Source organism: Diospyros lotus, chromosome 5 (assembly GCF_014633365.1).
Source record: "Diospyros lotus cultivar Yz01 chromosome 5, ASM1463336v1, whole genome shotgun sequence".
In the NCBI taxonomy this organism is placed as follows: Eukaryota; Viridiplantae; Streptophyta; class Magnoliopsida; order Ericales; family Ebenaceae; genus Diospyros; species Diospyros lotus.
Window position 1 is genome coordinate 1,927,176 of NC_068342.1, and position 25,539 is coordinate 1,952,714.

Here is a 25,539-nt window from a genome sequence, read left to right on the forward strand (position 1 = left end):
GTCTATTTTCGTCTTTTTATCATATTCTGATAATTTATCAGCTATTTTAAACTAAATACATAATTATTAACTAATAGCTTAAAAATATATTTTGTCAAACACATTATTAGCTTAAATATTATCTAACTTAAATGCTATTATACAACTTAAATATTATTTAACTTGAAAGCTCTTAAAGAAAAGCCTAACCAAGCTAGACCTTAATGAACTTCTTGATGATGTTAAAAGTTGGACATCAATTCCTGGAACAATAGATCCATATGAATTCTTTGATGTTTGAGTTAGGAAGTATGTAAAGGCTAAGGGAAGTCTAGCGTACGACAATAAAAAAAGAAGAAGATGGAAAATGAAAGAGAGGTTGAAGAAGATAAAGAGATTAGGGTATTGAGAAAATACCTTATTAGGTGGCGGGGTAGAAACCCTTTGGGCTAGTGTAGTTGGTTGCCACATGTATTTGAGTTTGAAATATCGTAAGATCGTGAGCTTAATTTTGTCTTCATGCGAGATTGTGCATCAAATTGTGTCTATTTGAAAGACTAGGCCTCCAGGTTTTGACTCACGACTTATTCGTTTACTTTGGATTGAGTAAAAGGTGGATCGTGAATTTTAAAAAAGGTGGAACGGGCCGAGCCTGAAGCTTATTATCATTCGAGGATCTCTCAAAATTTTCACGATAAAAAAAAAGTAGTGAGGTAGATATTTATGAAGCCCAATATAACTAGGGATTTGAATAATTACTAATTTTGTCCTCATATCTTTAAATGGACTTGACTAGGTTTGTAATGGGTGGACATTATAATCACATCACTTATTTGGTCCCATAAATTGCCTAAAAATTTATATCAAATGAATGGGAATGGGATAGGCAGAAGGGCGCTCCCAAACATAAATGCAAAATCATTTTGCCTTTTTCTGGTGGAGATCCAGTGGGACAGGGCAAAAGGCAACGGTCACTAGATTTGAAAATGCAAAGCCATTCCAACGTTAATAATCCCTTTTTAGAACTGACCAACCAGTGCAGCTAGCTCTTTCTATCCCAGCCTTTCCAACAGCCCATAAGCCATAACAATTTTATCATCTTCTTCACCTCATTCATGTCTCAGCTCTGACTCTTCCATCCATGAAGTTGGTCAAAGCCATGAAAAAGCTCAAATTCTGGTCAAGGAAAAGGCACAAGAAGAACCATGCCCTGATAGAGCCTCCTTTACCACCACCCTGTCACTGCCGCCACACGTCCCCCGAGTTCCAGCCCTCCGCCCCGCCGCTGCCGCTGTGGTTCCACCCCAACTATGCCCAAAATTCCCTCTCAGAATCGCCCTTTGGTCCGCATTCAGGGATGCCCAGTTCAAGTCAAGCTGAATTCATCCCACAACAAATTGTTCCTGAATTCAACTCACTGCAGATTCCAGCCCCTCCTGCCGGTAACGCCACCTCTTATCAACAGTACACGGCCCCAAATCCAGTGTATGGCGTGCCTGTGATGCCGGCGGTTAGGAGGAAGAGAGCGGCTGGAGTCCTCGGCTGCATCGTCAACTTTGGCAGGCATCTGATCCGCTGGTTCTGTCCATGTTTCCATGTCCGTGAAGTGGATTGAAATTGGATATGGCAAATTATCATTGTTAGAATGACCCTCCAATAGTTTTCAAATCCAATAATGTTGTGAAGCTTGTGCCTCAAAGCTGGTAACTTTGAAATGCAAGTCTCGGCAAGATATTTGCAACCATACTTCCCCTCTTCAGGAACATATAAGAAATGGAACATGGTTATTCCAATCCCAGGGTTGGTTTTGTATTTTCTCATCACTTGACATGAATTGGGAATTGTAAATCATCAAACAACAACCATAGAAAAGTTCCTTATGATAGTAACATACAATACATCCGTATAAAGTATTTGGCAAGCTAAAAAACAAGGGAAAAAGAGAATGTTATTTGTGGAGTTGTAAGGGTAGCAAAACAATAGGAAGCTTGAGGTGAATTTTGTAGGCAACATAACATATTACTGCAACCTGCAAGTGTGCCAGCAACATGGATATGGTTAGCTATACAACCTTCATCTGTATTTAATTGCTACAGTCCCTAAGTTAATTCTCTGGCCATCTCCTTTGCCTGCACAGAACAGACATTATCAAGAGGATCCTTATCCCATTTGAAGGCAACCCCTTCCCTTGTTATCAAAGTGAGTGCAGACATCTTCAAAGACCAAGCAGTAACATTCCACGACATCTTCATATAATTTGGATTTTTTCTCGTCTTTTACTGATGCTAATAATTAGATCCGAATGCAGTGGCCCCCCTCGTGAACACCCAGTAAATGGCAGAACAATTGAGGATTCTTTCTTGCCATAATCACAGGTAGAGAGATGCTGCAAAGACAATGTCCCTCTTAATTTTAGAAACAGCATCTTCAAATTTTGCTCCAAGCTCAGTTTCTCCAATGGATTTTGCTGCTTGTATTAGCTGCTGTAGAACTTCCTCCAGTCTCCTGATAGCCCTGATCAAGCTGCCTTCAAAGACTGGAGTGATCTCCATAATCTCATAGAATTTCGAACCTTTTGCCCAAGCATACACGGCTTCCATTATATCAGGCCGGAAAGAACTCACGAATTTCTCCACATCAATTTGGACCTGTGGAAGGCAATGGATTTTTGGGTTGGCGGACAAATTACCTTTCAATTTGAAAACATTAATAGCAGGAAAAAAAACCGAGAGTGGGAATACTTAAAAGTTAGATATGGAAAGTGAAAAATCATTGAAGTATCCTAGTTTAAGCAAATTTTCATATTTTCCCAAATTAAATGTAAGAATAGAACAATAAATAATTGCTCAGGTTCAACTTGGACCAGAACATAAGGATGGCTATCATACAGTTTAAAAGCCCAGAAAGGTATATCAAGAATGCCAACATCATTAGTAAACCATCTTCCAAGTTAAGCAAAATTCCCATTGCTCCACTAACTGGCATATTTTTTGTACATTGATAAGCCTCCTATGTTTTTCCTTTTTGGCCTGGGGGTGAGGCGGTGTTGAGGCAGGTCAGTTGGCAATTGAAACAGGCATATAAAATTCTTACAGCTTTTTCCAGACCTGGACATGCGGTTCAAGATGCAGTTTTTTTTTTTTTTTCACTACAAGAACCGAAACATATGCTATTGGACCTCAAACTATTAAGGGATTTATATTGTATGATACCAGTACATGGATGAAACTTTTGGTGTCAGTAACTTTTTAATTGATTTAAATTTCACTTGTCTAAATCATCCAACTTATTCCTCTCATAGGCATTACCTCAGACCAGCATCCAGAAGATCACAGAAAAATTCAAGAGACAAGGGCCATCCATCATGTGGCAGATGAGATGTTGACCTTGTTGTATGGATGATTTAAAGGTGTGATGTGGGTGTAGTTTGTACAACATACAAAAAAAATTACCAGGTGTCTCTTCAAGCTTATAAGAAGTTGACAAGGGAAGTTTTGATTTGGTTGGACAGTCAAGTTTTGTACGAGTATTCCTGTGGATTTACATAAACCATATAGCTGGGTTCTACTTGTGTATGATATCCTCTCTCCTTGCACTTCCAAGCATAGCCCTCACTCTTCCCTTTTTGCCATTTTCAAACGCTATTTTTTACACACTGACTGGTCAAGTTTGACAATAATGAAACATCACATAAATGGAATTCTAGAAGTTGCAAACCCCGAAAGATGATATTTTTTTTTCCAGAGGATGTCACACATAATGAACAAGACTTGAACGGATCCATACCTTGCACTCAAGCTGAACTTTGGCAACCCTTCGAGCTGTATCTTGTAGTTGTGAAAAGAGCAATTCAAGTTCGTCCCTAGGCTTTTGAGCATCCTGGAGCTTTTCTTGCCAGACGAAGCAAGAAAGAAGAGACACCATCTCTTCTACCCTTACATCCTTCAAAACCCCATTAAACATGAGTTCTGCCAAGGTCAACTCATCTGCACTACTGATTTCACAAGCAACCTTTCCCTTTAACTCCACAACATCATCACTCGTAACATATCTGTAGATAATCCAGTTTAAGCATTTTGATACAAACTCACAAAAATCTTAACGAGACAGAGAGATGAAAATGGCAAGTAGGTTTCACAAGAACATTATTCTCCACAATTAGAGAGGAAGAAAACCAATGATGACAAAAACTCCAAAATTTTGTTGGCAATCAAACATATATGTCCAAATTTTCAAGTCATAGAAACTAGACAGAGCAGCTACTTCCATAGATTTTATCAATTTGCAGCACAAGAAGCACACTTTGTCAGCAACAAATTTACAGTCTGCTAGATGAATGGAGAAGCACAGTAACTTTCCTTTGGATGATTTATGAACAGAACTAGACAGCACGGCTGGTAGAATATCACAGCTCCAAAGTTCCAGAATTTAAACCAACCTTCCAATTACTAATATTTCTTGCCTCAGTTCTTAATCAATATAAAAGGTGCTCTAATCTTAAGTCATTTTTATTATTCACTATCCTTGAAAAAACATCACTCAGACATGTGCAAGTGCATGCCTGCATCAAATTCTTTTGGACTTCACACGAGACCCTTATCCTGGTCTCAGTGTAACATCTTTCTTTCTAACTCCAAAAAATTTAAATGTTAAATATAAGTTTTGACTACAATATGGTCATATTGTCAGACAAAGTAAAAAAGTGTCCCCAGTGCTTGAGACTCCCCGCTTTGTGATGCTCATTGTTGTACACAATCTTACCCTTGCAGAGAGGCTGTTCCACAACTCAAAAAACATGACCTTCTGATTACCAAGGAGCAACCTTAACATTGCTACCAAGGCTCACCCTCACAATATGTTAATATGAATTTTTTTCTAAAAGGAAAATAAAGTTAAAAAAAATGTGTGCATAGGTTATATGCATGCTATGGCATCAAAACCGAGCAATTACCTAGAATCACTACTAGCATGAAAGGTGTTATCAGCAAGGTCATATATCCCAGAACCATCTAAACCTTGTTACCAGGAAACTGGCTTTGCCAATGAAGATCAGTTTCATTTTCGCTAACACTTTCTAGAACACAGTAGATTCAAGAAGTTTCCAAAAATGATGTACTTTTAAAGAAACTTCTTTGAACTCTTAAAAAATCCCAAAACTTATTTTCAACAATAATATGTAATTGTCGAATGAATTTCTTCATAAGATTTTAATAGATGATAAGAGTATTCTAACGAATCCACTATTTTAAGAATTTAATTTTTTTTTTGAACATAACATATTTGACTTTAGATCACCTGGTGTTTCCTTTTCATATCATATTTTCGAACTATTAGTTCTCACTTCTGGCATGGAATGCATGTTAACATCATGCAATAACTCAGACTTCAACCTAGCACGAGAAGAAATGCAGTCCACTAACAAAGGTAATTTGTCTTAATAATACGTCAAAATACAAAAGTTCTCACCCAAGTCTCCTAAGAACTCTTTTTCTTGCTTTAAGTTCATCTTTGAAAGCCAATGCTGTGGAAGACCGCATTGTTCTCTTAATTGATTTAATTTTGGCTGTAAGCTCTTTCTTCATGTGTAGAACTTTCAGTTTTTGCTCAATAAGAGGAGACTTTGCAACTTCATGCTTTTCAAACAGGCTCTCTAAAGCCTCTATCCTTCGAACAGCCTTTCTGTATGAGCTGCTTTGAACCTGAAAACCAAACATAAAAGGTTTAAAGTCAAACAAAGTGAAAAGAAGCTGCAGAAAATAAAATGTGCAAACTGAAAATTCGATGCATAACACACTTTCATGTCTTCTTCAGGGTCCAGCAAGGGCATTCCTTCTTTAGCAAATCTAGAAAGAACTTCTAACACCTTCTTTAGGGTATTTTCCCGAGCCTCCAGTGGCAAAAGATCCTTTGGTATGATTAGACGGACACTACTCAAGCTATTGATCTGTCAACGAAATTAAACATATGAATTTCAATGGAAAACTGAAGGTATTATACTAGAAATGACACGTTAAAAAACATTCTTATTGTCATACCCACCTAACACAAGTTCTCTAAAAGAATTTTAGGAAAACCAAAAAAATCCAACTATCAGTATTCTCCAACATCAATGAGCAATTAGATTAGTTTTTTTCCCCCTCTTTTCAATAGAACAGAAAACTAATGCAATCCAATGTTCACTAAAAGATTCAGAGAGAAATCACTGTTCTATTCATTAATCATTAATATGTGTCAGCATTGGATGCCCACTGTGGGCCAATGACAGTACACAAGTTGCACACAGAACAATGATTGAGGGTCAAACAAGGGAGAGACAAAGGAGTCCCAACACTACGTTACTGTAAGCTCAGAAATGTTTGAGCCAATGAGGTGAAACCACAATTTGTCACCTAGTCCACCTAGGAGTTGGCTTCTTCCAGGACAAAGGATGACCAAAACCAAGATGGGTTCAGGCTACCCAGGGGGTATGCCTTATCCCTAAGGGCTTTTATCCTACTAACTTCTGAGCTCTCTCTCTCTTAAGCCAACTTGACATCTTGGCACCAGCTAAACCATTTAGTAACAAGCTATGGCAAACTCCTATCTCAAGCCTCTAAGATAAATAACACTAAGAATTGCACATAATAAGGTGCTAAGGAGTTAAGATGTCTGTGCGATCTTGCCTACAAGAATAATGCGCACCCTTGTCCTCAAGTACTGCTCCTAACTTTAAGCTGTTTGGTGACTGAACCAGTATAGGATGGTAGCCAGATGCCCTAGTTGTTCTATCTTTGTCCATCTTATCTTGAAACCAAGGCATATTTTAGTATGGTTAGCCCCAAACCTATGGTCTCAGTTCCGGTTTGGTCAACCCAAACCATGATTGCTGTTCAATACATAGATGCATGTCCCAATGAATGGCTGACACATTCAGGCCTTATAAACTTGCCATGTGTATGCTGCTTGTCTAAAGCAATTGAGTTGCTACAACCCCTACTACCTCTTTTGTTTAGTAACAATAACAATTGCAAACCTTAATCCTGCTAGGTGGGGTTGGCTAAATGAAATCTAGACCTCCAACTATCTGTTTACATACCCCATACCCATATTCTCTGTAAGGCCATTATAAGCCCCCCCCCCCCCCCCCCTCCAAAAAAAAAAAAAAAAAGGACATTATAGCCCTTTTTTAAGCATAAATAAAATCATTAGCAGCCGATTGACTTTTTTTTAGTTCATAGCATTTCTGTTTCTAATAAATAACCAAAGCAGAACAAGAAATAGAAAAAAAGGCTGAAAGAAAACCATACTGTAATTTTTATAAGAATATTAGAAAACCAAAGGAAGCTAATGAGTGGTTTGATAATATAATGGATTTTGGTTGTACTTATCCTTGGGCAAAAGGCAATAAAAATAATAAAAGATAAAATAAAAAGGACTTTGCCTGAGAGGTAGAAACAGAAACAACGACAGGTTCTCCAGGCTCCTTCAGTGGAATAATCTTAACAGTCTTTTTTCCATCTTCATCCCTAAACACTGCACATCTTGTAAGCACGTCCACTATGTAATCAGCATCCTCTGGTTTTCTATTTCTGTCATCTGAATGATACACATGTTTAACAATTAGCAAGCTTGTAAAGGAAAAACCCAAGGCTAACTGAAAGTCATTACTAACCTTCAGAAAGACCTTTCACCCTTTCAAAATTGATTATAACTCCCCATGTAACTTTGTCTTCAATAGAAAAAGATGGGGAAGTTTCTTCAGTTTTTGTACACTGGATGGACACAAGCCTTCCAGGCTGCAAAAAAGGCAAGCAGTATCTTGGAGCAAAAACAATGTCACGAACATCCTTTTTCAAGCCTTTGCATTGCTCAAGCAGAGAGTAAAAATTCTCCAAGCTATCTTCTTCTTCTATTACAATTGAATCCCTCTCCTTTTCAAGGTCTTTTGCTTGTTTCTTTTTTTTGGGGGGGGGGGGGGGGGGAGGGAGAGAGAGAGAGAGAGAGAGAGCACAAAAGAATATTAGAAAGAACAGAAGGGTTGAATGTAAAATAAAAATCATGTTCAAATGCCAGCTCACCTCAAGGTCAGGGATTGCACGGTCAGCCTGAAATTGATAGAATGAATTACGAAGCAAGTTTTCAGGATCACCGTCTTCACACCGCATTTGATTCAAAAGCATGTTGTAGCTTAAATGGAAAGCACTGGAGGGGCCCCAGAGTCAGTATTGAAATAAAACAAAATTCAGGAAACATGAAAATTACAACATCCCTATAAAAAACATTTTCCCCCCTCTTCTTTTCTTCATTTTCAATGGAAAACAACATTTCCATCATCATTCAAATGTCCAAGGAACACTTCCCATAAAAGGTAGCCCAAAAAGAAGGGGTGAACAATTAAATAAGGAGATTAGGCTACTTCACAATGAAGCAGGCTGCAAGAAGCACTGATTGAATGCTTGAAAACACCCACCTGTTCAAACTATCAGCACTTCCTTTTAACATGATTTTAGCAGTAGCAGGTTCCAGCTTTTCATCCACCATGAGGATGCATATTCCGCGTTTATCAATACCTCGACGACCAGCACGCCCACTCATTTGTATATACTCTCCGCTTGATATCCATCTAAACTTATCTCCATCAAACTTGCGAACATTTGTGAAGACGACTGTTCTTGCAGGCATGTTCAGACCTATACTAAAAGTCTCTGTGGCAAACAAACACTGCAAGAAAAATTTTAACACAAAAGAGATAGTAAATGAACAGAGTGTAATTTGATGCATAACATCATACCATGCACCATATTGACTAGAAAAATAAACAAAACAGAAAACAGAAAAGAGAGGTTGGCAGCATATGGAGGGCCCATAAAATTATGTTAGTTGGAGGCTATGTTATCAGTTTTGTGGACATACAACTAAGAGCCAAAATCATCAATTTCTCATACTGAAGGGACCAAGGATGTGGTTTTCTTATGTAACTCTTTCCTTTATGCATGATAAAGTAGTGTTCTTCTAAACTCTTTAGAGTTTTGTATGCTTTGATGCAAGTTTAAATATTTCCACAATAAATTTGTGATATTAAACATATTTATTTGTGCGTGCTCAACTACCCATGTTGCATGCATATCCCAGGTGTTGTCCGGTAACAGCATTTTGATCTTGTTAAGAGAAAATGTTAAATGACCTCTGTTAATTTTTCCAAAATGGTCTGGTACAAAAGGCATTAGACAAAAGAGACCTTTTCCCAGTAATTGCCACTTGGGTTGGTTAAATTTGACAAGAAACAAAAACCAAGAGTAAAGGGGTATGAAGCACCAAACGAAGAGAGATGCATTCATAGACTTGTTTGCTAATATCAAAAAACCTGTTTCAAGCTTTAAGGCATTTTACATATGCCAGTTCAATGTACTTTCTGTTTCAGCTAATAGTTGAATCTTGGATCTAATTAACACAGCTAAAGATTATTTCTGCCAAGGTGCAAAATTCATAAGCATTTGGTATGCCAAAACAGCTTCATCAGACAACTGAAACTACATTTAGATAATTTCCTTCCAACCTTGATAAGCCCTTCTTGAAATAGAATCTCAATAACTTCCTTCAGTATGGGAAGCAAGCCAGAATGATGCACACCTATTCCACGTTTTAACAGTGGCAGCATATTCGAAACCTGAAAATTATCAGAAGAGGCCTTGAGCTCTTATAGGAACTTGTCTTACAAAAGAAACCAATCGTTTGTAGATAAAGACGAAATTAACTACATTAATATGAACCGAACAATGCACAACATTTAATTGTAGTGTCCCTGAAGTTGTGTCTTCTCATACACATATCATCACAAGCACAAAACTTAGGAGGATGAACACTTGCCTGGGGTAACTTCTTATCGTCATCTGATAACATGTCCATAGCACTCCAAAAGATATTTTCTATATTTGCTTTCTCATCATCCTCATTAAGATCCATTTTTGCCATCTGCATCAACATGCAGGAAATAAAAACACAGCTAGAAACAAACTGTAAACTCAGAAAGAAGATAGGTATTGTAGTTATTTCCAAATGATAGAACTAAAAAAATGATAAAAGAATAAAAATGTGACTTATCACTGTTTTTCTAAGGAACCGCCGAGTCAAAATAGTAAGAAGTTATTAGCTTGATGATGCACATTTTGTGGGAATTTTCCAGGCCATATGCATGGATGGATATGGATAGATCCATACAATGTAATGCCAATATCATCCTCTTTAGATCTTACCTGTAAAAACTTGATCCACAGTTAACAAGGGGAATGAGCTGGTTGGAAGGGTAATTTCAATTCCCTTCCCTCACCCACAGCAGCCACTTGAAATGGGAATGACCACCCAAAAATTTTCTAGGAACCAGTCATTCTGTGTCACAAGAAAGGAATGGCCATCCGTTTCCATCTTAAATTACAGAGGAAAGAATAAAATAGACAAGAGGCAGGAAGACAACCCAAGGGAGCAGAGGCAGTCCACAATCTGTGGGCAGCTCAACACCCCAGCCGTAGCCCATCTCCACCTTATTCATCACTCTCCTACTCCCAACCACTGACTGACACCCCTCCCCAAAAACCACCTGTCACCCACAAGCACAGCATGTGAGTCCAATTCTCTATTTCTCAGAAACTTCAAATCCCTAAAATTTTATCCTCTCTAAAAACTTCTTTTCGTAGGGACTAGGCTGGTTGGGCTAGCAACAGAAGACTAGGGGTGGAGAGAGGATTTAGGACAAAGCAGATATACCAATTGGATGGCCATGTAAAGCCATACAAAAAAGTTTTTCACGCCCTCTTCTTTTCATCCCATTCCAACATATTTTTAAATGAAAGATAACATCAGAATGGAAATGGTCATATCATTGCCACATTATTCCGGCAAGACAAGAAAATACCAGAGCAGGAATGGGCATTTAATTCTGGTTCACCCTCAACTCATCCCTGCATATCAAACATAATTTTCAAGAATACATCGAATGTTGGGGCAACAGTAATCCCTTCTTGAAAACATGTAGAACAATGCAACGTGTAAAATGGTTTGAAAGCACACTAAAATAGAAAAGGTATGGAGTATTTATTCATTAAAAATTGCACCAATTGTCTAAAAAGAAAATCTTGGATCAAGCAGAATCTCACCTGCATTGCAAGAAATTCACATTCCCTTTTGCTAAAGCTGAAAAGTATCACAGGATCATATTGACGTTGAATAATCATTTTCACCATCTTGAAAATGTCAGTCTCTTCACCAGCCTTACCAACCACCAAACCCTTTTGCCATTTACCATTCTCCCTTTTCTTGTCACCATCAGTAGCAGGAACAAGAGCGTTTAGAGCTTTCTGAAAGCTATCCTCACGAAATTTTCCTTTTTCATCTACCACCAAGTAGAGGCCTTTGCCTCCAGTGGGAAACATATAATGCTGAAGCGGTGTTGGTCGATAATCAGTATAAACAATATGACATGGTTGCCGATGAACCTGCATTCTGGGAAATCATATTAATACCATCACATTAAAGCAAGCAGATTTCTCTGCATGTCAAAACAAACTAACAAAAATAATATTGAAACAAATTTTATAGTTGCAAGTAAACAATACAAAGCTTGCTGTTGTTTTTGTTGTTAAGAAAACAATACATTACAATTTTAAGAATTATTATATTATCTACAAACTGAAGCCTTAGCTTTTGCCCACTCATTCTGCCTGCTTTTTCTTTCTTTCTTTCTTTTTATTTATTTATTATTAGTTTATATATATATATATAGTTGTGGGGAGGTGATTGGATTAGGTAGATTTAAGAAATCATTCACTGTTTTATCCTGACAATTCTTTTATGCATCTTAATCATGTTAATATGGTGGTAAAGAAGTTTGGTATCTTGAATCACCTTTGCAACCCAATCGGCAAACTCTTTTGCATTAGGCACCGTAGCTGAGAGAAACACAAATCGAGAGTTCTTTGGTGCCATGACAATACTCTCTTCCCAAACCACACCTCTTTCCCTGTCACGCATGTAGTGTACTTCATCAAAAATAACCCAAGCCACCTCACGTAAAATCTCTGATCCTTTATACTGCATACTACGCCAGATTTCTGTGGTCATCACCTGAAACCAAATGACAACTTAGTTATTCAATTAGCCTTGAGGGTCAGAAAGGGAGCCAGCACAACACTAGCCACAATACCCACCAAGCAAGATGCATTTGGCTCAATGGTCACATCCCCAGTCATCAAACCCACGTCTGAAAACTCTTCTTTAAACTCCCTATATTTCTGGTTGCTAAGTGCTTTAATTGGTGAAGTATAGATTACCCTTTGTTTGTTCAGCAAAGACATAGCAATGGCATACAGTGCAACAACAGTTTTCCCTGCTGATGTATGAGCTGATACCTACATTACACAGAAAAGTTAACCCCTTCAACAATTTGTGTGTTTCTTTTGCATCGTTTATTGAACAATACCAGAAATCCTATTCCGAATAGTTAACTTTACCATGACCGATTCACCACTATCGAGGCATTTGATTGCTTCAGACTGAAAAGGGTCGAGCGTAAAGGGGAATTCCTTTGCCGGTTTTGAACCTTCTTCGGCCAGTGCGGTATTTGGACGAGGGACGTATCCCTCGGGGTATGATACATCGTGCACGCATGCTACAGGCTCATCTACAGCAACTGAACCATTCTCCTTCTGCTGCTTTGAAAGAGGACTAGATTCCTCGTACGGCCTTTCTGGCGACTTCCTCTTCATTGATCTCGTTAACGCTTCAACTGCAGCAAAACAACCAAACAATCCAACGTATAAAGAAAATTGCAAACACGCAACAAAACAAATATACAACCACAAATTCTGGCATTGTGCTGACAAAAACTCAAAGCCCGGACTTTCGCTAAATCTCCTAGCCTTTAATGCAACCAAACACACAGACAACTAATACACAATGATGAGCATAAGTATGCGGCTACAGCTTAAAGGCGAACCAAAACCCTGGGAGATTTCTCTAGGGTTTTGCTACAAGTGTCGGATACAACTAGTCACACACATGGTGCATGCGTATCGTTGTGAATTAAGCAAACATGTAGAGATAGAGAGAGAGGAAGGAACCGACTAGGTATCTCGATGAGGCGACGCACGATCCAAACGGCGGCGGGGCCTTTGGCGCGATACTCTCTAACAGGCGGCCGGAATATTAAAGAATGGGCGAGCGAGTAGCAGGCTTTATATGCGGTCGGGTCGGGCTATCTGCAGTTCAATTCCAGGAACCAAAACCCGTTTGGAATGGACAAGGTGCTCCGGCTGATTTGTGCTTTATACAAAAAAATTACTTTAAATTACACTAAACTCTCCTAGGTTTCACATAATTACAGGTATCTTCCCTCTAATTTGAAAAATTATAATAACCTTTTTTTAATTTAAAATTTGTATCATTCAATACCTCTATTATTATTAGCTAATGGTAGTTAAAATTTTTCAAGTATCCAAAATGCCTAATTCTATTTAAATATTTCTCATTCTTTTTACTTATATTTTTTTATCTCTTATTTAGTGATAATGATTATTTTTTTTAATAGTGACAATATTTTTGGTAATATGTCATATCATTATCTTATTTTAAGGTTTTAGGGTATTTCGATTGAACAAATATTTATTTAATTTTTTATAATTTTACTTTTCTTGATTTTTTCAACGATGACAATAATAATTATTTTTTTTATCATTTTTTCATTGTAAATTGATTAACCTAATCCCGAAACTTCAATTGGAAATACCTAGATCGGTTTATTTTAATTTCAAATACAAGGATGAAATAATTTATTTGCATTATTTTTTAACAACAGGGGTGATTCTGTAGCTTCTCAAACTAGAAGGTGGTTTCCATAGTTATTCCAAACCTTAGGGATGGTTAGAATAATTGACTCCATAAAGCAGCTCATAAGTAACATGAGATGTAACGGTAGGTGCCCACCGCAGAGTCTGAATAGACGGTGGCTTTGAAAAGGCCCGCCAAAGAAAGCATTAGCGGATTTCCCAATTCCTCCTCTCAAGCGCGAACGGAGCGCCGTCAAGGCCCCGACGGCGGACATGACGGCGGCGATACTCGGCGGAGGGATGAACATTGTGAACGGAGTAGGCGGCGGGGGGAAGAGGACGGTGCTGATAACAGGCGTCAGCAGGGGGCTGGGCAGAGCCCTAACCCTAGAGATGGCCAAGCGTGGCCACACCGTCATTGGTTGTTCTCGCTCTCCCGAGAGCCTGGCCTCTCTCCAGTCCGACATCAATTCCTCTTCTTCGGACCCCGACCCTTCGTCCTCCGATAGGCACCTTTTCATGAACGTCGACGTGGTCAGTTCTATACCCCCTGTACCTGTGTTTATTTCTCTGCATCTTCCCAGTGAGTTCCTGGTCTTCTATCTGAAAATACTAGTAAGAATGATTTTAAATTTGTTTTTGTAGAGGTCAAATAGCAGTGTTGAAGAGTTAGCACGTGCTGTGGTGGAAAAGATGGGTGTTCCTGATATTATAGGTATATGAATTAATTGAATTCTTTCAACGTGCTAGTTCACCTTTTCCTGCAGGGTAGCTAGAATTTGCTATTTGTTTTTATTGTTTCATCCACTGATAATCTTCTAACATAGGTACATGTTATACTTTATGTTGTTTATGGATGAGATTTTTTAGGCATTACATTGTCAAGTTTTCAGATATTTTTGGGCATAGATAGAACTCTGGTTTTAGAAGTGTATCTAAATCTGTATTGGCTTTTTTTTTTTCTTTTTTCTTTTTTTTTTTTTGGGGGGGGGGGGGGGGTGTTTGTTGGATGGGGTGGGATAAGTACAAACTGCATTTTCATGATATCATATTATTGTATATTTTGTATATTTGGTTAATAACTATAGTTTGATGAATGGGAAAGGAAGGTTCCTGAACATGTCCATGCATTTACAATCCATGAAAAGGGATAACCTGTTCCACCCTTACAACAATAACAACAAACGCATCCCTTAATCCCCACTACGTGGGGATAACCTATTCCACCCTTAAGGAAGGAAAAACGCTAAATATACATACCTAAATGTCCTCCCAAATTCAAGATTGTAGAATGATAAAAAGGATATTACTAAGTCTAGTAATAAGGAAAGAGATAACCGATAAAAGGAAAAAGAAAACAAAATGAAGTCAGAAGGAAAAAGACCAATACAAGTAACTTTTACATCCTTATTCAAACAAGGCATTGAGAGTATTAATGAAGTTGGCTTTTCGTTTCACACTATTTTTGAAGGAGATTCTACCAAAATGGGAGATTTTTTGGTTTTCATTACAATCAATTTGTTTGATGCCTCCTTTCACAGAGGTCATTGGTGACTGATGCAAAAAGATCTTTTCTGAGTTCACTCTTCAAAGCCATGAGGGATTCTGCTCATCCTGTACAGCTATCAACACAAACCAAGGCAATAGGCTTTTGGTAGTAGCTAATTTGTCATATATATGAGTCATCAAATATAAAATTATTGACTCCCTATATTACCTTATGGAGTAGATTTCAAATTTTTTTTTGTTTGTTATTTATGCAATAATGTTGTTAAAGGCTGGATATGTTGTTGTTGTTGTATTTATGCAATAATGTTTCCTGGCAAAAATGCATTGAATTTGGACTGTTGAGTAATTCTTAGTTTTCTTAATTGTCTTGAAATTTACCATGTGCAAGCCAATGGATGGTTCAACTGATTATTATTATTATTTCATACAAGTATTTCACAGTATTTTTCTCCAACTTTCCTGGATGGCAACTTATGCAAAATTTTGAACATCTAGATGAGGCACCATAATTGCTCGTGACATGCTTTGCATATCATTCCATAAAAGATGACACAATTTTCTTAGTAAGTGTGATCTGAACCTTTAGTTCTCACCAGTTTTTTGTACCAGAATACTTTATTACGTCTACCAAAAAGGAATTTGCATCTCCAATGTAGACTACAGTGACAACCTCTTTTCAGGGCTTGCAGACTAAACTTGCAAGCAGCTTGTCAGATTTTCAAAGAGCATAGGCTGGTTCTGATTTGGTTAGCTCTCATATCAAGTGTGAGTGCATATATCAGGCATCACCATGTGTCATCTGCCAGGACCATGGTGGCATGGGCAGTTCTCTGAAAAAATGGACCTAGTCTGCATGTGGTTAGGGTTAGGCATGTTTCATTCAAGCACTTTTGACTTGAGAAATAGGAGTTGAGCCCAATTCAGAGACACAATCTCGTTCTTATAGTTTCCGCTCAAAATGACATACAACTTAGTAGCCAACCTATTACACTTCATTTCCTTAAGTAGCTCCTTATAATATTTGCTTACCAAGCTAAGCCAACACAGGCAAAGTGGCTCACTGGTTGTTACCACTAGCAGAGTATTACATCACTTGGAAGACTCCAAAAGCAATTGAAAGTCAAGCTCTCTTTGACAATCTAGCTTTATTCCTAATGGTGACTTCAAACCACCTTTTGAATAACTACCTGCGGATTATTTTTAGGTCATGACAGTACAACATAAAGAGTGGCTGTTAAGATTTGACACTTCAGCTACTGTTAATAGAGAACAGAAAGTAATTGCAGAAAGTAGTAGAGGTTGGCAAGTAATTTGGAATTATTTTAATTTTTGATATTAAATTTTAAAGTTTGAGGGCCAGCCTTGGTCTATTATATGGCAGTGATTGTTGGGCAGTTAAACATCAGCATGTTCAACATATCAACATCATTACTTGACCCAAAAAAAATCACATCATTTACTTAAAAGAAGGATTAGGTGGGTTTTCTTGATCTCTTTTGGGCTTGTTTACGTGATGGAGAATGCATGAATTCTTACTCCCATTTCCATTCTTCACCTTTGCCTTCCACTTGGAATTGAAGAGTTATGAGCATAGGGATCTGATACAAGGATATCTGCCAGTAAATAATGCAGGTACCATCAATAGAAACAACAGACTTTGGGAGGTTCCTGTGGAAGAGTTTGATACTGTCATTGATACCAACATAAAGGGGATAGCAAATGTTTTACGTCACTTCATCCCTCTTATGATTGAACGCAAGCAAGGCATTATTGTCAATATGTCATCTGGGTGGGGAAGATCTGCAGCTGCACAGGTGTGTCATTAAAGCTGCCTGTGTGCCTAATTTAAATATTATTTTCTTCCCTTAGTCTCTTTTGGTCTGTGTGCCCAAGTTTGATATTTTGTCCTCGGATGAATGTTGGTCAAGTCTCAAATTTTGCTATACGGTACTTGTTGAATAGTTGTGCTGAATATAGATTTTTAATACTGTCAATTGGGTAAAGTTAAGGCACATTATCAGAAATAATGATTTTACAGTGAGCTTGAGATTACTGACTTATGATGAGTGACTTCAACAGGTCAAATAAAACTAAGAAATGCTTTTTTTTTACTGTTTAACATAAATGAACTATTAAGTTTCAACCTGCAGATTTTGGATATAATTGCTGATCATTTGCATAATCGTGCCTCATGATTACCCTTTTTGACCCTCTAAAATTCTCCCTGTAGCTCATTTCAATTATTTAACATAGCTCTTTATGATGTGAACTAATAAAATGTTGACAGGTTGCACCTTACTGTGCTTCAAAATGGGCAGTAGAGGGCCTAACTAGGTCAATGGCTAAGGAGTTACCCAGTGGAATGGCGGTTGTTGCACTGAGTCCAGGCGTGGTAAACACAGACATGCTCGTGTCATGCTTTGGCAGTTCAGCTGCCTTATACCAGACACCAGAGTCATGGTATTTACTTCTGTCTGTTCTTGTGCATCTTGGGGTCCTCATTCCAACTCCTAGAAAGCTGTCCCATTTGATTCTAGTAAATAAAAAATTCTTGCATGTTACATTTTGATGACATTTATATTAAGCCTGCCTAGGATTTACTACCGTTCTTGTATTGAGCTAGAGATTTTGGATTCCATAAAAGTAAAATGAACAGAAGAGCATGAATATGATTCTGCGTAGAAGTGTTGTGAACTAAAATCTATTCTTGTCCCAAAATTTAGATATTCCATTTACTATAATCTAGCTTTAGCATGCTTATTTTGGAAGGCCAGAGACCAATTGAAGAAAACTTTTCTGCTTACCCCCTTTCCCTCCCAAATGTTTGTTGATGTTATTGTCAATTTGAGCTTTGTACTAATTTGATCACACACTCATTAGTTCCATTTTCTGAATTATGGAGAAGCGGAGAAGCTTCATCTTTTTTTTCCCCTGGTGGCAGAATCCATCCAAATATAAAAAACTTGTCAATAATGGTGGTGTGAAATAACATAGAGGAAATTGTTCCAGATTAGTAGCTTGTACATTCTCAGTTGATTCTGTAAGTTCATTTTCTAGAGAAAATATCTATTCTCAACAACATTAAATAAATTGCTCCTATCACCATACAAGTTGATCCAGTTTGATGTCAAACATATGCAATGAACAATGTAGCTGCAAATGGTGCTCCCCGAAGTCAAATCTTCAATAACTAATTTGTGGTGGTCAATTGCAAGATAAACTGGTTTAATAGATAACAAACAACTGTATATTGCTCTAATTGGTACAATGCTTGAAGGCCCCCCAGTAACACAGCTTGGCATTCCTCAAATACAGCTCTTGCTAATGTGACAATCTGCTAACTGAGTCAAAAGCCTTGAGATCATCCATTAGCGCTTTAGACACAATCCAAATAACCGTGCTTTATTTTCTCCTGTTGCTAAACTTTGCTTATGGATTTGCCTAATAGTGTTTTTTCATGCCAATATTGAGCAGGGCTCCAAAAGCAGCTAATATGATACTTAATCTTACGATGGCAGACAATGGCGCATCTCTCACCGTGTGATGGAGACGCCGGGCAGGGTACTGGCATGACACCACCCACTTGTGCAGATACCATGATGATGAAAAGCGTCTGGTATATTGAATCAGGCTCCTTGGTACTTTGTCATATGAGCGCTTATTGCCGTGAAATCTGGATCGCATTTTGTACTTGGCAGTTATAATGGTTTCTGTTTGTATTAAGGAACAAAACTTGATTGATCAACCTGTTGGAGCCCGTTTGGAACATCATGATATTATCCAAGTTTGAATCTCTAGGATTCACAGGAAATGTATAAAGGATTCCATATACTCAAAGAATGCCTCAAAACGGGATTCCATCGTGGCTCAATTTGTTTGCTTTTAGAAGCATTTATGAGTAGTGAGAAGCGAGAACACTAAAAATGGGGTAAATCGAAGTATGATTACACAACAGAGCGAAAGGGTAAAGATGATGTTGAAGAACCTGTACCTTCTTATCAGGACACTGTTCAAATTGAGCACTCTCTCTCTCTCTCTCTCTCTCTCTCTCTCTCTCTCTCTGTGACATCAAGTCTTAAATATTTCTTCTAATGAATTAAATCTGTTGTCATTGCTCTTCTAGTACATATTAAATTTCTTAAATCAATACAAATCCACATATATGGATACATATTTAGATTGCTATTTGTAAAGGGTGGATTCATCACCTCTCCTAGAATTAGTTGAGTAATGGATTGTTGTTCAATGGACTGCATTCAGTTGGTGCATCTATGTTATGAGGGCCCGTAAATTGAGTGATTATGAAGTTCAGCAGTCATTATGAAAGAAATTTGAAGTGTGATTGTTCTCCCATAAACAAAACTTTATGAAAGAAATATTGGATTAATGCAAGTGTCAATGAGATTAATGATGAAGTAGTACAAAGTTGTGACATCTGCTTATTTGAATGAATTCAAAATAAAGAGAATGCATTTTTAATTTTTCCTTTTGAAAATAATTCATTTTCTTGAATTTTTCTCGAGATAATAGAATTTGAATAATATATTTCAAATTATGGAATTTCAATGAAAATGAAATAATACATATCTGACATGCATGTAAGAACATTTTTTTCCTTCTAAAAATTATATTCCAAATATAATTAATTAGGGTTCAATATTATGAAGGATTAGATATATGTTACTAAAAAAATTAGTTAAATAGTTCGATATAGTATATGATCACTACTCTTATGAATTAATTATTTTGACATTTAATTAAAAAACCTGGTTAATATAGATGATGTCATTTCTATTTAAATTATTCTTATATATATTATATTTTTTTGAGTCAAATATTGTCTTTTGCCTACTTTTAACGTATATATTGTTTGGTTGTCGTATTCCACATAAAGAATACATCTAAATTTTAACAAATATTCTCAACTCCCATGTCATATTCTTAGTAGATAGATTTCAATTGTGCAATAAAGGAAATATATATATTTTTTTGATAAATACGAGGTATAATTTAATGACAAAACTATTAACGAACTATAGTTGATGCAAAAATATTTTAATAAAACAGTTTTATTAAATCTTTCTTCTAAATGTGCACGTTAGCATGTGCATGATTGAAGTTTTTTTTTTTAATCTTTTTGTTAGATGCATGATTCAAGTTTTATATCTAATGTTTAGTAAATAGTGTACTAATACAAGATGTGGATCAAAACATACATTTCATTCACATTTTGTACTTTCATTGTAATTAAACATCAACTTCCACAAAATATTTGTATAAAATTCTAGTTGCCTTGGTATTTTACTTCATCTAAATGCTGAAGATACTTTAAAAAAACATTGAATTGCAGTGCAAAGAATAGATTAAGGGATGATAATTATACAACAGTAATCAAAGATTTCAAGAGTAGAAACATATAAATAGATGAAGAGCAAGCTGCAGGAGCACCATTGATTAAGCATAAAAATAAATAAATAGTCCCTTACTATATATTGCAACAGTTGGGATTAAACATCTGGGCATATAATATAAAGTTAGCAGTTTGCAAACAGATTAATCCCTCTAGCTAGATCAGAAGAAAATATTGGCCTTTCATTAGGAAGATCATGCCTGCCAAGCCAATTAGCCCCCTGGCTGCTTATCAGATCAAGTTCATCCATTCATTCATTCATATATGGTCAGTCAAAACTGGTGCATCCCATGGAAATTTCTTTTGAAACCAAGATATATATATGGATTGTGCAGGACAAAATAAAGGAGGAATTGCCATAGCTTAACGTTCATATCCGAAAGATCAGATTACATGTCTAAACATTTTTAAGTATATATATATATATGTCCCATATCATTAGAACAACATTTGGGGATACAACTACTGCACCAAACACCATGCCATTGGACAAGGCTTCCAACAAGATGAAACAAGATCATTCCCTATGCGGGGGAGCCGGTTGTTCCTCACAACGCAGGAGTTTGGTTACTTCAGGCTCTCCAGGCCAAGGCCCTTTCATCTTTGGAACCCAACCCATTGGGTTCCTTCTCATCCTCTTCTGATCTCGGGGGTCCATCCCCCAGATATTAGCGACCATTGTGGTGGCCTTCTTGGCTGCTGTCTTGCGAAATTGCAGGACCTCTTCTTCCTTCTTCAGCCTCTTTAGGAAAGTTCTGAAACTGCCCACCAGTTCGTTTGCTCGAATCTCCTGGGACCTGGCTTTCCACTCTTCGTTAAGGAGCTGCTCCACAAAGTTGATTTTTACAGGGTTGAGAGCCCACCTCATCCTACCCCCTGGATTTGCGGCAATGACCTTCTCCACCACTCTCAGAAAATGAACAAGTTTCTCGCCCTCACCCATCACTCGACTACCCATGGCTTCCTGCCACTTCCACCTCATATAGTCTTGATATTGTCCTATGACAGGCATCCTGTCAAGAACCAGAACCACCACCGAGTATCAGTCATCATCAAAGATCCATTACTATATGTGCCTTGGCGAAGGAAGGAAAGATATATAATACTCTCATAAACATAAGTAGTGAGAGGGATCCATATGCTAAATATATATATATATATATACACCATTGAAACCAGAAGATAAAGAGCAAACATGAGGAAATACAGGTATTAAGACAAACCATGCATGTTCCAAAAATTGCTTATATCAAGTATCTAAGCAGCTGAGACAAAAGAAAAATGTTGTGCTCACGAGAACGAGGAATACTGGGAAACGATCAAACAGGGCAAAAGACTGCGAAAGCTTAAGTGACAGCTAGCTAGCAAGGCAAAACTATACAGAAGGAGCAAGCTATGTTGCACATACCAGTACCATTTGTTTTATCAAAAGGAATAAGGAAATGAAATAAGCAATAGTTACGACAATAGAAGATACGAAATGAAAATCATAGTTCTAAGCTACACAAACATAGATACGTACTGGGTATAGATGCTTGAGCTCGATCAATGTATCTATAATCATGAATTAATATGGATTACACACAAAGAAAACGTCATAGGAATCTTCATCTCTGATCAAAACTTGAAGATTAACAGTTTCACTATATGAACAGTGAAACCCTAATTTCAGCATATCTAGAGCTTGAACAAGAAATAGATGATATACCTTTCTCCCTTCTTATCAAGTACCTTTTTCTGTCTTCGGAAGACTGTTCACCCACAAATAGAGTAAATCTAATCAGATTTAAAGAAAAATTTCTTATACACGTACATAAGCCGATCTAAGGCATCACGGATGATCAACCCTAATTCTTGATGAGATGAATCTCTTGTGCGTAGCTGATACCCTCCTCCATACATATGCATAAGGAACGCAGGTACAGTATACGTGTCTATAAGAAACACTTCGTCTTTCTAGATCAGACAAGAAAACTTGATTCCAAAATTTTCAAAATTTTTGGTTCGATCACACAGCAAAATAGTTACTCATGTGAAAACAACAAAGAAAGGGAAAAGATACCTTAAAGAAGAACCTGTTCAACCAGCACTCTCTAGAACAGTCTCTTCTTCTTCTTCTCCTTCTTCTCTCTCTCCCCCCAATCAATCCTGCTCCTGCTTAATTTATACAGATCCACCGCTCTCTCTCTCTCTCTCTCTAAAACAGAAAACATGAGTCATCACATTTAGATAAGGAAAGTGGCATATGCAATCAGTAAATGCTTTCATTCAAACGCCCACAGAATCAAAAACAACAAAAATCCTACTTGGCTGTACTTGCCGTTTCAGGGCCACGCCACTCGCGTTCACCACTTTCACGCTCGGGGCTGAGAAGCCCATTTTTGTCAATGTGATTGGCAGATGAATGCATGCGAATGCAAACTAGCACATGGAAAGGGTGTTTGGATGCGTAGAAAATGTTTTCTGGGGAACAAGACGGGGAAGGAAAGAAATTAAGCGAGAATATCCAAACTGGGGGGTTTATATATTTGGCCATTTGGGGCTCCTTTCTTCGACCGCCCGGGTGGCGGGAAAGCGTCTTTGCGGCAATTAATACTAATATCCAACACAAAAGTTATAAATTAAAAACCCTAAATTCAGTTCATGTATATATATATATACATATAAGGAGGTTTTGGTGTTTAATTTACATATTTACCCTTATTTATTTTTATTTCTACTCTACTAGTGACACCTTTTTAATTACGTGTTTCACTATCCAACTCATTTAGTTTCGTGTTTTAAAAAATTGAAATCTCAATTTACACGTAATATTTCAATATCCAAGTCATTCAGTTGCGTGTTTTGAAATAATTGAATTCTCAATTTATACGTGGTGTTTCAATATTTAAGTCATTCAGTTTCATGTTTTGAAATGATTGAAATCTCAATTTACACGTGATATATGTGAATTTTTTGAAAAATTATAATATATGTGAATATTTTTTTTTTGAGAGGAATAAGATTACATGAATCTCATGTAATATTTTTCAATTAAGCATTAAATGTCGACATCGTTGTAAAATTTATATCATACGGACAAAATTATATACTTTTATAAAAATTATCTTAGGGAAAAAAAAACAATTTAGTGTAACATTTGAGAAATATTGAATGCATTTGTGTAGTGATTGAAAGATTAATTTTAATAATAAATTAATTTTAAATGGTATTAATTTGAGGTAATGTTGTCTGAAAATAATTTATTTATTTTTCTTCTATTTAAGTTTCAAATTTTTGTTTTTAAAAGTCTTTCTTAATTTTCCCCAAATCTCATAAAAAAAAAACTCAAGAGGAGTGCTTTTATTTTTGAAAATTATAAATACTTTTCAAATTATAAGTATTTTTAATTTAGATAATTAATTATTTAAATAAAGATGATTTCTTTTATGTTTACATTATTTATATATATATATATATATATACGCCCGCATAATTTTCATGCAGATTTATCACATGTTCCGTGTTTTTATTAGTTAAACATTGTCCTTTACTTATAATTTGACGCATATGTAATAAATCTATTAATTTGTCGTATTCTCTATAAAGAACGTATCTAAACTCTCAATATTGAATTTTGACAAATCTTGTCAACTCCCATGTCATTTTCCTTGTCGAGAAAAGATAAATACTAAACGTGTCATAACAAAAGTAATTTTTTTTTTATTTTGATAAATATGTGATATACTTTTTTAATGACAAAACTAATAATAATAATAAAAAAAACTTTTCACCTACATCAAAGTGTTTCGATAAACCACTTTTAGTTTATACCTATTATTTAGTATTATTATAATAATACAAAATGTGGGGAAAACATAAACTCTATTCACATTTTGTATGGTTCCGTTGTAGTAATTGAATTGAATTGCAGTGCAAAGAATGTGTTTTGGAGGGTTACCATTATTTTGGGCTAAAGTCGTCTCCCCAACCTATCTCCTATCTTATATCCTAGGCCAATCAAATGATAAATTCTATATATAAATAAACAACATCAAACCGATTAAATTTGTCAGTTCAATTTGATTTTTTTTTCACATTGGTTCGTCTTGATTAATTTTTCTCAAAAGTTCAATTTTTAGTTTTTTGTTCGATTTTTTTGAAAGAACTGAATTTTAAAACAATATTATTTTGATGTTTATAAAATGACATCGTTTTTTTCAATTTTATGTATTTTTTATCGATTACTTTGGTTCTCTTTGATTTTTTTACGTTTCTTCAATTTAATCAGTTTATATAGTTTGGGTTCTATTTTTTCAGTTATCAGTTAGATTGATTTTTCAATTTAAGCGGTTGGTTCGGTTTTGTGTTACTTTTCGATTCAGTTTAATCGGTTAGAGATTTTAATTGGTCGTTGCACACCGTTATATATATATAGAGAACAAAGCAAAACAACAATTTGTTAAAAAGGTATCAAGCTAACCTCATTTATTTTATGTTTAAAAGAGGTAGTTTTGAATTAAAAAATAATTAAAAGCTAAAAGTTAAAATTTATCTACAATAAAAATTAACTTAAAAAATAGATCCTGTCGGTTATACTTGTGTTTTTTTCTTTTTATTTTAGTTACAAAATTAACATATAAAAATAGATATCTAATCTATCTTCTTCCAATTGTGTATGTGATCGTTACACTTGTTTTGTTTTGTTTTTTTTAATCCCTGTAGCAATATAACTAATCCCTGGGCTTAACTTTTACATGAGACCAAATTTTGTTAGTTAGTGTATCATTAGCCTAATCAAGGGAAAAAAACATATTGAATTTGCTTTAACGTCCACCCTTTCTTCATTTTGCTGAAGAAGATGTA

The 25,539-nt window shown here is 36.3% G+C and overlaps 3 protein-coding genes across 3 annotated transcripts; 2 read left to right on the top strand and 1 right to left on the bottom strand.

Annotated features, from left to right (window-relative positions):
- The first annotated feature begins 1,037 nt into the window (after positions 1 to 1,037).
- Positions 1,038 to 2,237, top strand: LOC127801277 (uncharacterized). Its single transcript, XM_052336222.1, has one exon. It carries the CDS (start codon positions 1,121 to 1,123, stop codon positions 1,592 to 1,594), a length of 474 nt encoding a protein of 157 aa, XP_052192182.1. The 5' UTR covers positions 1,038 to 1,120; the 3' UTR covers positions 1,595 to 2,237.
- On the bottom strand, positions 1,845 to 13,232 carry LOC127801274 (DExH-box ATP-dependent RNA helicase DExH9). The gene is made up of 15 exons (XM_052336216.1): positions 13,075 to 13,232; positions 12,462 to 12,736; positions 12,159 to 12,359; positions 11,857 to 12,075; positions 11,109 to 11,447; positions 9,826 to 9,930; positions 9,515 to 9,625; positions 8,429 to 8,679; positions 8,037 to 8,160; positions 7,631 to 7,913; positions 7,400 to 7,554; positions 5,774 to 5,923; positions 5,446 to 5,678; positions 3,766 to 4,030; positions 1,845 to 2,627 (listed from the first exon to the last, which is right to left on the bottom strand). The coding sequence occupies exons 2-15, from the start codon at positions 12,714 to 12,716 to the stop codon at positions 2,349 to 2,351; spliced, it is 2,970 nt and encodes a 989-aa protein (XP_052192176.1). The 5' UTR covers positions 12,717 to 12,736; positions 13,075 to 13,232; the 3' UTR covers positions 1,845 to 2,348.
- Positions 13,233 to 13,929: 697 nt separating this feature from the next.
- LOC127801276 (NADPH-dependent pterin aldehyde reductase) lies at positions 13,930 to 19,155 on the top strand. Its single transcript, XM_052336221.1, has 5 exons — positions 13,930 to 14,309; positions 14,421 to 14,490; positions 16,905 to 17,098; positions 17,572 to 17,744; positions 18,759 to 19,155. The coding sequence occupies exons 1-5, from the start codon at positions 14,049 to 14,051 to the stop codon at positions 18,826 to 18,828; spliced, it is 768 nt and encodes a 255-aa protein (XP_052192181.1). The 5' UTR covers positions 13,930 to 14,048; the 3' UTR covers positions 18,829 to 19,155.
- Positions 19,156 to 25,539: the final 6,384 nt, after the last annotated feature.